The sequence below is a fragment of the Pelophylax lessonae genome, assembly GCF_965119305.1.
Source record: "Pelophylax lessonae genome assembly, chromosome: 4".
Classification (NCBI taxonomy): domain Eukaryota; kingdom Metazoa; phylum Chordata; class Amphibia; order Anura; family Ranidae; genus Pelophylax; species Pelophylax lessonae.
Window position 1 is genome coordinate 431,333,687 of NC_138771.1, and position 14,678 is coordinate 431,348,364.

The 14,678-nt window shown below is 48.0% G+C and overlaps 1 protein-coding gene across 2 annotated transcripts in view; it reads right to left on the reverse strand.

Moving 5' to 3' along the window:
• The window catches only part of FCHSD1 (FCH and double SH3 domains 1), a 196,590-nt gene that overhangs the window by 135,401 nt on the left and 46,511 nt on the right, over positions 1-14,678 (reverse strand). For both annotated transcript variants that reach the window (XM_082252779.1, XM_082252778.1), the window contains exon 3: positions 5,565-5,610. In XM_082252779.1, the coding sequence (XP_082108905.1) occupies positions 5,565-5,610 (46 nt within the window). The remainder of the gene's footprint in view (positions 1-5,564; positions 5,611-14,678) is intronic.

Consider the following 14,678-nt stretch of genomic DNA (forward strand, 5'->3'; position numbering starts at 1 on the left):
AGCTTTCTAAATTTCTAAATTGACGTTTTAGTTTCTGAATTGTTTTAGCAGTATTTTAGTCGACTAAAATCTTCAGTACATTTAAGTTGACTAAAATTGTGTTTCTTTCGTTACATTGTAATGCATTATTTAAGCATTTCTCTACAATTCCCAAACTCCTTATATACTCAAGGAGTAAAAAGCAAACATTTTTTCTGGTACTAACCTACAGACACAGATTTAGCCATTATACAACGTATTCATAGATAAATCCATACATCTCTCCCTCCCATTTTCGTTCCGTTTTTGTTCATTGACAAAAATTGGAATTCCATTTTCATCATAGTTTGTCAATGGATGAAAATTATGACGAAAATATTTTAGACAATTAAATTAAACACTTTTAATACATCCTTCAATGCAAAGCTCTAAGCTTTGCTAACCAATACAGAGAAGGAGGGAAAAGGGGAGGGAGATGGAGCTACTTACACGCCAGTATTGGTATTATACGCATCAGGTTTTGTGGTTTCCCCCAAGTTCCTCATGAGCGTGAAAACTGAACTTCAGGCAACCAGCTTGAACATTTAAAATGCTGTTAAAAAGAAAAAAAAAAAAAAAACTCCAAACTTCACATTTCGTCAAGTCCAGATAAAGGACTGAATTAGCCAAAATGCACAAGTGTGGAGTACAGTTTGTTTCCATTATGTAACCAATAGATTTGAATAGTGTACTAGCATTCTAAACTATGCATTCATTGGTGTTTATATCGGTCTAGAATTAAACTTTAACAAATTTCTCCTAATGCCATGTCATACTTTTTGATACACAATACAGATGTATTTTAAAGATACTTTTTTTATTTTTTGCAGACTTGAACATGGCCTTCTTGTGGAGTAACTTTCATTCTGGTAATCATCTTTACGTCTGGTTGCTCTGGTGTGACCCTGCAAAGACATGCCATTCTGAGCACTGCAGTCTATAGCCCACCACGATCTTATCCAAAAATGAAGCATGAAAGAGTGGATTGTAAGGGTTTTTCCACACAGGCTTTCCGCCCGGCGGAGTCAGTTTTTCTCAGCAGGGATTGATTCGCCGATTCACGCTGAGAAGGGGGATGACAGGTCCTTCTCCGCTCACTGTGCAGAGACAGACCTGTCAGATCCCCACTCTCCTCAATGGGAGATCAGATGAAAACGGACCGCCTGTCTGTTTTCATCCGATCCTCCAGACGGATGGAAAATGGGGTTTTATTCTGTCTGGATTTTACGGACAGGATCGAATAGCAGCAGGTGTCAGCGGACAGGTCACCGTTGCCCCATAGAGGTGCATAGAGTATCCGATCAGGTTCGCCTGAAAAAACCGACAGGCGGACCTAATCGGAAAGCCCATGTGAAAGGGGCATACAGCACGCGGTCATTTAACATGAAGCTTCAGTTTAGGTTTTAAAATAAAATGAGTTTTAAATAAATTGCAGTCAGACCTTAGACTATACAGCTGGCCATATATGTGGCAATTTAAACATAGTCAAAATTTTGTTTACACTTCTTTTCTTGAAATGAAAAATCGCAAAAGCAATGGAAGACTGAAAAAATGGTGGTACTGGTGATGAACGGCAAGGAGAGTGAACCAAAACTATCCTAATCGCACGGCAGAAAAATAAAAAAAAATGAATTCAACTCCTGAAGTAATTTTCGGTTTTTGAATCAATCATTCTGTACTCTGTCAATATAAGGCTCCTTTCACACTTGTGCGACTTGTCCTGCGATTTGGGACTGTAAAGTCGCATGAGAAGTCGTACTCCATGATTTCCAGTGAGTACTGTTTTTATCTGTGCGACATCAAGTTGCAACAACTTCAAAGTAGTGCCTGCACTACTTTGGTCCGTTTCGAGGTCCATAGACCTCAAGATTATACAGTCATTGCTTCAAGTTCAGTCAAAATCGCAGCAAAATCACACCATTTTTAGGTCGCACAAGTGTGAAAGGGGCCTTTTGCCCAGTTTCAACTTCCCAATCAATTCGATTTGGTGGTCAATCAAGCTGGAATTCCGACTGGATGGAAAATGGCTGAAATAGAATATATGTATATTGTCAGTTTAAAAGGTATACAGGCTCAATGAGACCTCTGTATGAACTGACCGACTGTTTGCTACCTAGAGTTGCTCATTAACCGTGTTTGCAGCCTGATGACAATCCTTACAGACTTGTCATACAAAAATCAAAAAAACCTTTGTTAACACTGCACTATAAGAACTCTAACCACAACAGGTGATGCTATCATCATGGAGCACAGTAGCGGAAACAAGGCCGTCCTAGTCATGGTTCATAACTAAGTAATAAGCAGATGGCTTGGGATAAAGATGCAAATAGAGTAAAGCCAAATGTGTCAGGAAGCCACAGGATGTACCTGTTTTAGAAAGGCTTAAGACCTAGATGTTGGGACAACTATACTGAAGGTTGAAATGCTACAGAACTTTAAAACCTATTATGGAGCTCCACAGTTTTTAGGTAGACCAACACTGCAGTTTAAGTAACTATAAAAGTTTTTTTTTTTTTTTACAGATAAAGATCAGGTGTTATTTAACAGGTCTGGAGGCGATTATCACAACATCTACAAAGCGGTTATGAACAAATCTCTCATTTAGAACAGTATAGGAAGTGAAACTAGTGAGTTGTGATTGGCCCACAGCCATCACGTTACCTGGGCCTATCACAGCACCCTACACCAATCACAGCTTTTTGCAGAATGTGCATATTTAGAAAAAACACAAGACTGATGTTATGATTTTGATTTGAACCCATGACCCTAGTGCTGCCCATAGTATTAACCAGAATATATAATAGTACCATGATTCAAGAATTAAGATATATAATTATAAGTAGATATTCTAAAAAAAATTAGAACTATGAAAAAAATGTTTGTCATATACTAGAGATATAGTTATAATTTTAAGGCCTCTTGCACACTGCAGCTTAAAAAAGCTCAGTACAGCTTTTTTTTTTTTTACAGAGCTAAAATACAGCCCATTCATTGTAATGTGCCTATGCACACAGGCACGTAAACGAGTGCCATGGATTCTTCAGTAAAAACAAAATAGAAAAATCTGCATTTTTGGTCAGTAATTTGCGCCTCATGCGCGCAAAAGGCCATTTTTACATAATGCACAAAATAACATGAAAATAGGTTTCCGCGCATTTGCGCAAAAATGCACAAAAGCATATGCATGAAAATACGTGCAAATACATTTAAAAAAAAAAAAGATGAAAGTGTAGATGCTCAAACAGGAGTATCGTGTTCAAGAGGCCTTATAGATCTATTTAACATTAGAAAAATGTATGCATTACTCGAACATTCATTAAAAAATGCATTAATTTGCAGAACATGTAAAAAAAACATACAAAACAGGAAAGAAAATTGAATATCTTTTAGGGGTGTGGAATAATCGATGCATTAATGCATCGCGATTCAGACATTCGCGATTCTGCATTGATGTCAGCTGAATCGATTGCCAATGACGTCATCCGGTGCTAAGTGCAGTGCTCTGCCTCACCTGGAGAAACAGAGGCAGAGCCTGCCTGGTGACTAAAGCCCCCTCCCCTTCCAAATGGACACTGGAGCAGAAAGACAACTTATGACCTGACAGCCAGTAGAGTGAAGGGAAGGAGCTTGAGGAGACCCCACGTCAGCAGAAGCATCACTGGAGGCACCAGAAAGGAGGAGAAGAGAAGCAGAGACACACTGAGCATGGAGGAGGGGGAAATCGACTGACACTGAAAGTGAGTGCCACTGTCACCGATTCCCATTCCTCCCACCTCCCATCCCCTCTGCCTGATCCCATTCCTCGCACCTCCCATCCCCTCTGCCTGATCCCATTCCTCGCACCTCCCATCCCCTCTGCCTGATCCCATTCCTCCCACCTCCCATCCCCTCTGCCTGATCCCGTTCCTCCCACCTGATCCCATCCCCTTGTCACTTATATTTTGTGCATTTAGGACAGGAGCACATTTCAGGTGTTAGTTAAAACCATCTACTGAGCAGCCCAGAACTAGTTGGTGAGAGAGTCAGTCTATTCCACATTTTCACAGCTTTTACAGCAAAGCAGTCTTTCGGTTTTTTCTCTAGGTGTAAAGAACGCCCCTTTGTTCTCTTTAATAAAGTGAAAGTGAATAACTTGTAGCCCTCTTTTGGAATGGTTATGAGAATTACTTTCCCCAAATAGGATTTTGTGCTAAGAGAAAATGACAAAAAAAAAAAATGGAGTTCTTTTGACTGCTTGAATTTTTTTATAAAAACCGTGGACACTAAATCATGACGCATCACAGAATCGAATAATCGGCTAATCGTAATCAAAATCGGGAGACCAGTGAAGATGCACACCTCTAATATCTTTACTATCAAAAGTAGTTAAACCACACTTGCCAAATGCTTCTTTTTACACACAAAAAGGGATCTTGGCTAAATCCTGCAGTCCTACGCTCTCTAGGGACCACATTTAGCATTTTCTATTATGGAAAAGTGACCATCTTGACTTGACATTTACAAATGGGTGTTCATCTGATTGATGGTGCTTCTCCGTTCTCCACATTGAAGTCTTAGTTGTTTCAATTAGGTGCAATTAGGAGTCTAACATGCAGTGGCGGCCGGTGTGTTGGGGGCGCAGGGGCACCGCCCACCCTATCCATGCGTCCGGCCCCCTAATCTGCATGCAGGGGCACTGGACGCATGGAGTTCAATGGGGCTTTTTTTTTGCATCACCTGATTAGAGCCAGAGGCTCTAATAGGCTGCAGCAAAGGGTGGACCCGGGGCGCCGCTATTGTCACATGGGTCCTCCTCCTGGCCAATCAGGGAGCGGGTCTAATACCTGATTCCTGATTGGCCACAAGGCAAACCCCATGCCATTGGCCTGAGGAGGAGGTGGGAGGACTCGAGGAGACGCGCCGCCGGGACTGAGAAGCCACCCGCCGCTGCTGCTCCAGGTAAGGGCGCATGTATGCTGGGCACTGCATTGAAAGGGGGCACGCACGTATGCTGGTCACTGTGCATTGAAAGGGGGCACGCTGGCCACTGTGCATTGAAAGGGGGCACGCTGGTCACTGTGCATTGAAAGGGGGCACGCTGGTCACTGTGCATTGAAAGGGGGCACGCTGGTCACTGTGCATTGAAAGGGGGCACGCTGGTCACTGTGCATTGAAAGGGGGCACGCTGGTCACTGTGCATTGAAAGGGGGCACGCTGGTCACTGTGCATTGAAAGGGGGCACACTATATTTTAATTACTGAAGGCCCCTTTCACACTTTTGCAACCTCAAAGTCACGCAATTTTTTACAGCGTTTTTTGCCGCAAAGCAATGCCTATTACTTTCTTCTGTTTGCGCCCCCCCCCCCCCCAAAAAATTTTGAGCACCAGCCGCCACTGCTAACATCTATTGCTTCTCCTTATTCTTAGTAAATAAACACATTAGCGTAATTTAGCAAACCTATGCTGTGCACTAGCTTTAGACTACTCTTGCTCTAGAGGGTTTCGGTCTTTTCATAAAAATATCCATAATTAACCATCCTAAAAAGCAGGACATTACAGCTTCTTACCTGACCGTACTCCTTTTCAATGGCTGCTCGCTGTTTGCAGAATGACCTGGCAAAAGAAAAAAGGCTAAACTGTTTATTTGGCCCAACACTAAAGCATGCTGTGCTCACAGAACAGCTGAACACAGGAGCACAAGGCTCAACTAAAACAGTTCCAAAATTGAAAACCCATTAGGAAAGGTTCTAAATTGAAAAACGGAAGAATACAGAAACACTACAGAAAAAAAAAAAACGAAAACTGATATGGACGGCAGCAACAATTCTGATCTTCATTCCCATTTTTCAGTTTAAAACTTTTGTTCTTCCACTTCAATACAACATACTGTATGTCACTTATTTCACACTTGATCACCAAAAGTACTCACCTGTTTCCACAGGTCGGGTTATTGCTGGCTGTCAGAAAAATCATTGCCCCCTTTGTTGATGAAGACACTCTAGAACAGTGATGGTGAACCTTGGCACCCCAGATGGTATGGAACAACATTTCCCATGATGTTCATGTACTCTCTGCAGTGTAGTTGAGCATCATGGGAAATGTAGGTCTAAAACATCTGGGGTGCCAAGGTTTGCCATCACTGCTCTAGAATGTGACACCAGTGATGGGGCAAAACCTCACTCATTCTAACAGCAAGGGATTGACATGTTAGAACAGGTGAGCATTTCTTTGCCCTGCATAGCAATCAACCCCGCAAGGAGGCGACCTGTAGAAACTTCGTATTTCTCTGCTCTTCCTCATCCTGCAAAGCAAGCTACTCAGAAAGCGAAGGACCGGTGAGTATTTCTCTACCCTTCCACATCCTGCATAACAGGTCTGTCTCTGGTGAGTGGTCACCAAAAAAAGAAAAAAGAAGGACACACCAAACACCACTTCTTACTCTTTTTTTTTTTAAAAAACATTTTATTGAGGTAAAATGGTATGACATAACAAGTGAACATCCTTTTTAAGAAATACATAGTGCATCAAAAAGAAAAGCTAGTTAAACAGCAACAGTATGCACCGTGAATAAGGTTGAGTAAACAGACCTCGTCATAATCATACAGTGAAGTACAGGAATGTACAAGATCAGCACAAGTCAGGCAATGTAGACCGGTCAGTAAAGTGAGGACAATCTTGGTCCCCATACTCTTGGTGCCGGGCCATGGGGATAACACAAACAAAAACAACAACAGAAGAAAAACCCATGGCGACCTCCACCATGACTGGGCGTGCGACGGATAAGGCTCCTCCAAGGGCAGTGGTGGTTGCCCCCACGTGTCCAGACACCCCCAAGGGGGAACATGCTGTATCCGGGCATGGGGGGCACCCATCAAAAGCGTACATGCCGTCTCGGGGTGGGTAATTCCGAAGAAACCCACATAAGGGGCCAGTGGAGGTGAGTGTTCCGGCCCGTGGGCGGAGTCGGGTCTGCGGCTTGGGGGGAGCAGAGGAGCATCCGGGTGTGGGGGGGGGGGGGGGGGGGAGAGGAAGGAGTGGGTAGGAGGGTCGAGGGAAAGACATGAGGAGAGGACGTTAGACAGGAAGAAAGAGGGTAAAGGGAGAATAAGGAGAGAAATAAACAGATGGGGGGCATGAGGCCCGTGGTATTCGTGAGAGGGACTCGATCAACTAAGTGTAATCAGTGGCCGACGGGAGAAGATGTCCGAAGCATCCCACGTCCGGTAGAATTTAGCTAGCATCTAGGATGTAGTGGTCAGTCTCTGGAATTCAGGAAGAGTTGTAAAGTGTGTCCAGGAAGCCCAGGTCGTGTAAAATTTGTGGTGGGTATCCTTAGCCTGCGCAATAGTGTCTTCCATTTCTGCTACCCTCTGAACCCTCTTCAGCCATTCCGCAACTGTGGGGGGGGAAGTAGAGCGCCAATGACAGGGCACGCACATCCTAGCTGCATTGATGAGGTGTAGTGTGAGGGATTTTTTGTAACTGGAATAGGGTATGGACGTGTGATGGAGCAAGTATTGTGCCGGAGTAAAGTCGGGAGTGTAGGTGGTGATTCGGGGAATCAGAGAGTGTACCTCTCTCCAGAACGGCTGGACGACAGGGCAATCCCACCAGACATGCAAAAGAGAGCCCGGGTGTAGGCCGCATCTCCAACACGTGGGAGAGTTAGCTGCTGAGAACTTGTGCAATAATTCAGGAGTTCTGTACCACTTAGCATAGAGTTTGTAGCCAGTTTCTTGGGCAAGAACATTCAGAGAACCCTTGTGCATGTGGCAATAGATTCTCGTCCAGTCGTCCTCAGAGAAGTCTTTGCCAAGGTCTCTCCCCCATCTGGACCCAAGTGCCTCAGTGTGTGCGTGGGCAGCCGGAAAAAGCATGGTGTATAGTATGGATATCAGATGACGGTGTGGCCCCAGCGCCTCACAGAGCCGTTCGAAGGAGGTAAGGGAGCGGGTCCAATCCACCACCGATTGTGCGCTGTGTAGGAAGTGTCTAACCTGTAAAAAACTGTAGAACGGGATGTCAACAGACGGGTATTTGAGGCGAAGGGCTTGATGTGTAAGAGGGCGAGAGTCGACAAAAAAGTGACGCGCTTGAAAGGGCATGTCTCCGGTGGGCCCTGTGGGTGGGACGAAAGGGAGATCAGGAGTGAATTCCGGGGACGCACTCAGGGGTAGTAGTGGGCTAAGTTTCGGAGAAAGATCCAATTTGCGGCGTATCGTATGGAAAAGGCGCAGGGTTGCACCCGTAACGGGGTGAGCCAGAATTGAGCGTGGAATCTTGGCCGGCGTCACCCACGGGAGATGATGCGCGGGGATGGTAGATACCGCAGACTCCAAGGATACCTAGTCCTTAGAGCCAGCATGAGCGTGCCAATCAATTATCCGGGTAAGGTGACAGGCCCAGTGATATTTCAGCAGATGCGGCATGCCAACCCCCCCTTCCGCTTTGGAGCGAGTGAGCGTGTCCCACCGTATTCTCGACCTTTGGGACCGCCATACAAAGTCTGAACAGATATGCTGGTAGGATTTAAAGAAGGCCGGAGGAACATGGATAGGGAGGGCATGTAGAATGTATAGTAGACGGGGAAGAATATTCATCTTCACTATTGCGACCCTGCCAAACCAAGAGAAGGGTCCCTTAGACCATAATTGTAGGTCTGATTTAACAGATTGTAGAATTGTCAAGTGGTTCCTGGTGTATAAGTCCGAAAGTTTGCTCGGTAGCTGGACCCCAAGATATGTGATGGCGTGGGGATCCCAATGAAAGGGGAAATTGGTTTGGCAGAGTCGCAAGAGCGAAGCAGGAAGGGAAATGTTGAGGGCGCGGGATTTGGAGTAGTTGATTTTGAGATTAGAAAGAGCCTGAAAGGATGTAAGGGCGGAAAGAAGATTAGGGACGGAAGTCAAGGGGTCAGTAAGGAAGAGGAGAATGTCATCCGCGTAAGCAGCTAGTTTGTACGTTTTATCCTTTATGGAGACGCCCTTAATATTCGGGTCGTCGTGGATTTGGCGGAGAAGGGGTTCTAAGGTGAGGATAAAGATCAGGGGGGATAAGGGGCAGCCCTGTCTCGTACCGTTTGACACGGAGAAGGCGTTCGAGAGAGCGCCATTGACCCGGACCCGCGCCGACGGGGTGGAGTACAGAACAGCGACAAACCGCAAGAACCAGTCCGTTAGGCCAAGGGCCCTGAGTGTCTCAGTCATGTAATCCCAGGCCACCCTGTCGAACGCCTTCTCCGCATCGAGGGACAGGAAGAAACCGGGAGAGTTGGACGTGGATAGCCAATGGTGGAGGTGAAGGGCTTTGGTAGTGTTATCCCTCGCCTCTCGGCCAGGGACGAAACCGACTTGGTTAAGGGAAATCACATCAGGAATAGAGGGGAGGAGGCGATTAGCTAACACTTTGGCGTATGTTTTGATGTCCACATTAAGGAGCGATATGGGCCGGTAGTTAGGGACTAGGGAGGCATCTTTACCTGGTTTCGGTATGACCGCGATATGTGCCTCCAAGAAATCCGTAGGAAGGGAGTCAGCGTCCGGGAAGGCGTTAAAAGCGTTCACCATGTGTGGCAGCAGCAGATCCGAGAAGGCCTTGTAGTAGCACACTGGAAGGCCATCCGGGCCCGGGGCTTTGCCCGGTTTAGATTGCTTCAGAGCCGCCAAGATTTCCGTCGAAGTGATGGGCGCGTCTAGCACAGAGAGAGTGGCGTCCAGCAGGGGGGAAGGAGAGTATCGTTCCAGAAATTGTCTAATGGCCTGGAGTCTGGAGCACTGGGACTCCTGAGAGTCCGATCGCGTCAAATTGTACAGATGGGAGTAATAGCTAACAAATTGGGCTGCTATGTCAGGGGTTGAGTTCAGCGTTTTACCCGCCTGGTCAACTATGGAGTGGATGGTGTTGGCAGCCCGCTTTTCCCGGAGTGCCCTGGCCAAGAGCCGTCCCGATTTGTTAGCATGTTCATAAAACAGACCCCGGGATAGGGCGAATTTGCGGCGAACAGACCTCCCAAGAGTCTCCAGTAGCTCCTGACGAGCCAGGGTAAGTTCTGTTAGGGTACTTGACGCTAGGGAGCGTTTGTGGGCGCGTTCCAGAGTACCAATTTTCAGCAGTAGAGATTCAATTTGAGCCGAGTGTGCTTTCCTGCGTTTTGAGGCGAGCGCTATAAATTCCCCGCGGATCACGCATTTATGAGCTGCCCAAAGCGTGATGGGGGTAATATCCGGAGATTGGTTGTCGACGAAGTAATGCTGAAGGCGTTCTGTAAGCGCAGAAACACACGTCGTATCGGAGAGAATGGAACTATCCATTCTCCACGCCCGCGAGGCTTGTGACTGAGTGGGGAAAGAGAAAGTGATACTGATGGGATTATGGTCCGAAAGAAACATCGGGTCAATGGAGGCAGAGTGGAGGGTCGGCAAGAGATCTTGGGAGACAAAGAGGTAGTCAATACGAGAGTAACGATCGTGAGGGGACGAGTAGAAGGTGAAGTCTTTAGTGGTTGGGTGCAGGGTACGCCACGAATCGTGCAGGAGAAAGGACGTCAGGAGAGTTTTAATCGCGCGCAAGGCGGCGTATGGCAAGGAGGATGAACCCGCCGAAGTATCTACAAGAGGGGACAGGGCAACATTGAAATCCCCCCCCAAAATGAGCTGACCAGAACAGAAATCCGACAGGCGCTGGAAGGTAGATCTAAAAAAGGTGACTAAGTGTTTGTTGGGGGCGTAGATGTTGGCAAGAGTACACGGGCGGCCGTTCAGCTGTCCCTTAAGGAAGATGAACCGACCCTGGTCATCAGCCAGAGATTCTGTGACTTTGAATGGATAGTGCTTGGATAGAAGTATAGTCACCCCTTTGGATTTGGAGTCCGCCGAAGTGGCATGATATGCCTCAGGGTAGTGTGGAGACGGGACTTTTTGGATGCTGTCAGACCAATAGTGGGTTTCCTGTAGAAATACGATGTCGGCCTTGGTTTTGCGCAGGGCGAGGGCAAGCTGGGAGCGCTTTTCAGGGATATTAAGACCACGGACGTTGAGAGAGTACAATTTGAGCGTGAGATGCATATGGCCAGGGAAAAATAGAAAAGTGGACTAGACACAACACAGGGAGGAGGGGGAGAGGAGGAAAAGGAAGAAGGGGGGAGGGGAAGGGAACAGACAAGGAAGGAACGGTAGGGAGAAGTGGGGGGGGGGGGGGGGGAGGAGGGGAGGGCAAGGAAAAGAGACCACAACCTAGTCCGGCCTGCCGAGACAAAACGGAGTGGTAAAAGGAGTACAAAGAAGTATAGTGGCTCAGGTAAATGCAGAAGGAGGGTGTCGTGAACGGGGAAGGCTATGGGGCCACTAAGTGGGGGGTTGGGGTAGACCAAACGAGAAGAGGGGACCGAAGTAGTCACCTAAATAGGGGGGCCCGGCCACGAGCCGAGAGGTAGCGCATGGCAATGGGCATTGTCAGGGTACAATAACAGCCGTAAGAAATCAGAGCATGGGGTGATAGTAAGCCATCCGCAAGTGCAGAGTCCGTTGGTCGGCAACTAGAGCACTATAGGGTCAGGCGACAGGGTATACAAGTGGGAAGGGGCGGAAACGTGTGTGGAAGGAGCTCCACATGAGAGATGGAGGTAGTCTGCGCAAGGGCTTTACGTGAGTATACTGAGGGTACAAGGGGAGTGGGGTCAAGGGAATAAGAGCTACAGGGCAGAGACCTAGGACCGCACCAACAGCGCTGTAGCGGGGGAGGGGGAGTGAACGGTCTAATTACCTGGAGAAGTGAGGAGAACGTAGTAGTTGAATAACCTAGTTGAACAAGAAAACTCTAAGCAGTAATATTCAATTAGACAACATTGCAACACCGTGTGGTCACATGCAGCAGCCAAGACAGCATATATGAATAAAGGCATCCCCTCCCTTCCTCGAGTCGTAAGATGTAGTTCCCGCCTCCCTACAGGTTGAAAGCGTGGGCGGGGAGTAGCCTCCCCAATAACGGGGGAGGGGCGGGGGTAAGTCCGGGAGTCTAGTCAATGGGAGCATGTAAGGGCCTCCACAAACATCCTCGAGGAAGGGTCAGGGGCCAATGACCCATGCCAGCGAGTAGCCTCCGGAGCGGATGTAAAGCTCTGCATTCCCAAGCTAGGGATGAGACACAGCGCCTTACATAGGCATGGCGTATCGTTGCCAGCAAGCACAAAAACAAAAAACATAATAAAACAATAATAAAACAATAGACTAAGCTACCCACAGGATGAGTGGACCCATATGCATAAACAACCAATGGAGCACATAAATCGTACAGGACATACAAAACTACGGACATGTACCATCGGAAGGCCTCCAAGAGGGGGAGACCCTAAAGCCAACGGGAGAGCATATGACCTGCCCGCACCAGCCAAACAAAAAAAAAAAAAAAAACCCCCACAAGCACAGCAGGATTCGGAGAAAAGTGGGAGGCCGAGGGCGTTGGCAGTCCTGGTACACAGCGCAGTCCTAGATAAAAACGTGTGCAGCCAAGTAGGGGGGCAGTTCAGGGTAAAGAACTCAAAAGCTATCAGGCAAAAACGACTCAAACATTTTGCAGGAGGAAACGGGCCTGGGGGTGGGAGGCTGGATATCGCAGGCCAACATAAAGAGTGGGAATAAAGGAATGGGCCTAGGGGGAATCAAAAGTACGTTACCATTCCAAGGAGTAGGGTGTGGGTCAGCGAAGTGATAATATTCTGATACGCATAGAGTCCGTACGGTAGGCATAAATACAGTCAGACTGGACATCCGCAGTTATCAAGGCTGTGGGGTCCAGGAAATCCAACCGAGGAAGTGAGCTATTCAAGCAAAAACAAAAAAAAAAAAAAAAAAAAAAACAGATGAACAAGAAAAAACAGCATGTAAGTCAGTGCAGAGAATGGTGCAGGGCACATTGCAGGTGCCGTGGGCCAGAAGCTCACTACCGGAGCCCCTAAGGGTACGTAGAAGGCCTTCAGACATCTAGTCTGGCCCGGCGAACCTGTGGCGGCTTGGTAGGACTGTTGGCATGATGGGGAGCAGCAGAGGCACGGGCCTGGCGTATCACAGATGGGGAGCGTTGGCGTCGGAACCTGACATCTTGGGCGTCCATGGGTTCCGCTCCGGGTGCGTCAGATACCAAGGGTCCTGGACGGAACTCCGCATACCAGTTGGGAAGGCTCATGTACGGAATGCCCAATGTGGAACAAAAGTGGGGTAGATCCTCAGGGACCCTGAGAAGTGCTGTTCGGCCTTGCGTGGAGGCAGAGAGACAAAACGGGAATTTCCACCTGTAAATAATTCCGTTGGCCCTGAGTGCGTCAAGTAGCGGTCTCAGTTCTCGGCGACGCTGGAGCGTAATGCCCGAAAGATCCTGAAATAGTTGGATGGGGGCCCCTTCCAGATCTATGTGGGGCCTATTCCTGGCCTTGCGTAAGATGTCCTCCTTAAGGCGGAAGTCCACCAGGCAACAGATAACATCCCTCGGTGGGTCCCCCTCCCTGCCCTTAGGGCGCAGGGCAAGATGTGCACGTTCCATTTCGATGGGAGACTGTGGGGGTCTGTCTAGGAGCGAATTAAACAGGGAGACTATGGTGGGGGTCAGGAGGTCACCATCCACTGACTCAGGCACCCCGCGAATGCGCAGGTTATGGCGCCTCCCTCTGTTGTCCAGATCCTCCAAATGACGCTGCATGTCCCTCATCTGGATGGTGTGGGTGTCAGATCTGTAGTGTAATTCATGGATGGCAGAGTCCTGACGTGCCGTAACCCTCTCAATTTCATGCACCCTGCCTGTGAGGGAGTGTATGTCTGCCCTCAATTCCAAGATGGCTGCTCCCAGGGTGTCCTTGATATCTGCAGCCACCGAGCGGAGGTCATCCATATTCAGCTGCCTGGGTGATGCTGGCACGGGGGAGCTGGATGCATGGTCCCCGGTGGTGACAGCTGCATAGGATCGGGCGGAAGGTGGAGAGTTAAGTGAGGGAGAGGAGCTGCCGCCCGTCGGCGCCATCGTGGCGGCCTGGGTCCGGAACATCTCCGGAATGCTGGGGCTTATCTTGGCGGCGGGTTCCCTCGGGGATCGAGAGCGGGTGGCAGAGGAGGAGCGGGCTGTACTTGACATCCTTACCGCGGGTGTGGAGCGCGAGCAGACCCTGTTGTGTGTTTAAGTCGGCTCGTGGCAGCGGGAGCTCTCCTATCTAGCGTCCATCACCTCGCGCGGCCAGACCACGCCCGATACCACTTCTTACTCTTAACCAGTCAGTAGTATTTATGTGCAATGCAGAGTGCTGAATAGTAATCCTGTTTCTCCCCCCCCCCCTTTTTTTAGCCTATTGGTTAGACCTTGTTTAATCCCTCAATTATTTCTTACTGAAAAGGCCATTGAGCCCCAGTGAGTTAGTGCAAAGACCCTCCGCTCCTTCTCTGCTGTGCAATTCACAAAGAATAGTACACTGATGACACCATGGCTTTGTATACAAGGGCAGAGGAACGGAGCAAAAGCACATCGGCCCTGGTGTCCATCATAGACTCCGTCCCAATGCAGCAGGGAGCAATATAATACAGCCATGTATTCCATTTTAATGCAGCAGTGAGCAAATCAATGCAGCTACAGTACGTATTCATTAAGTTATTTTTCTGTTAAAAAAGGCAAGTACTTGAATTTGACTTGGTCACTTGCAGGGC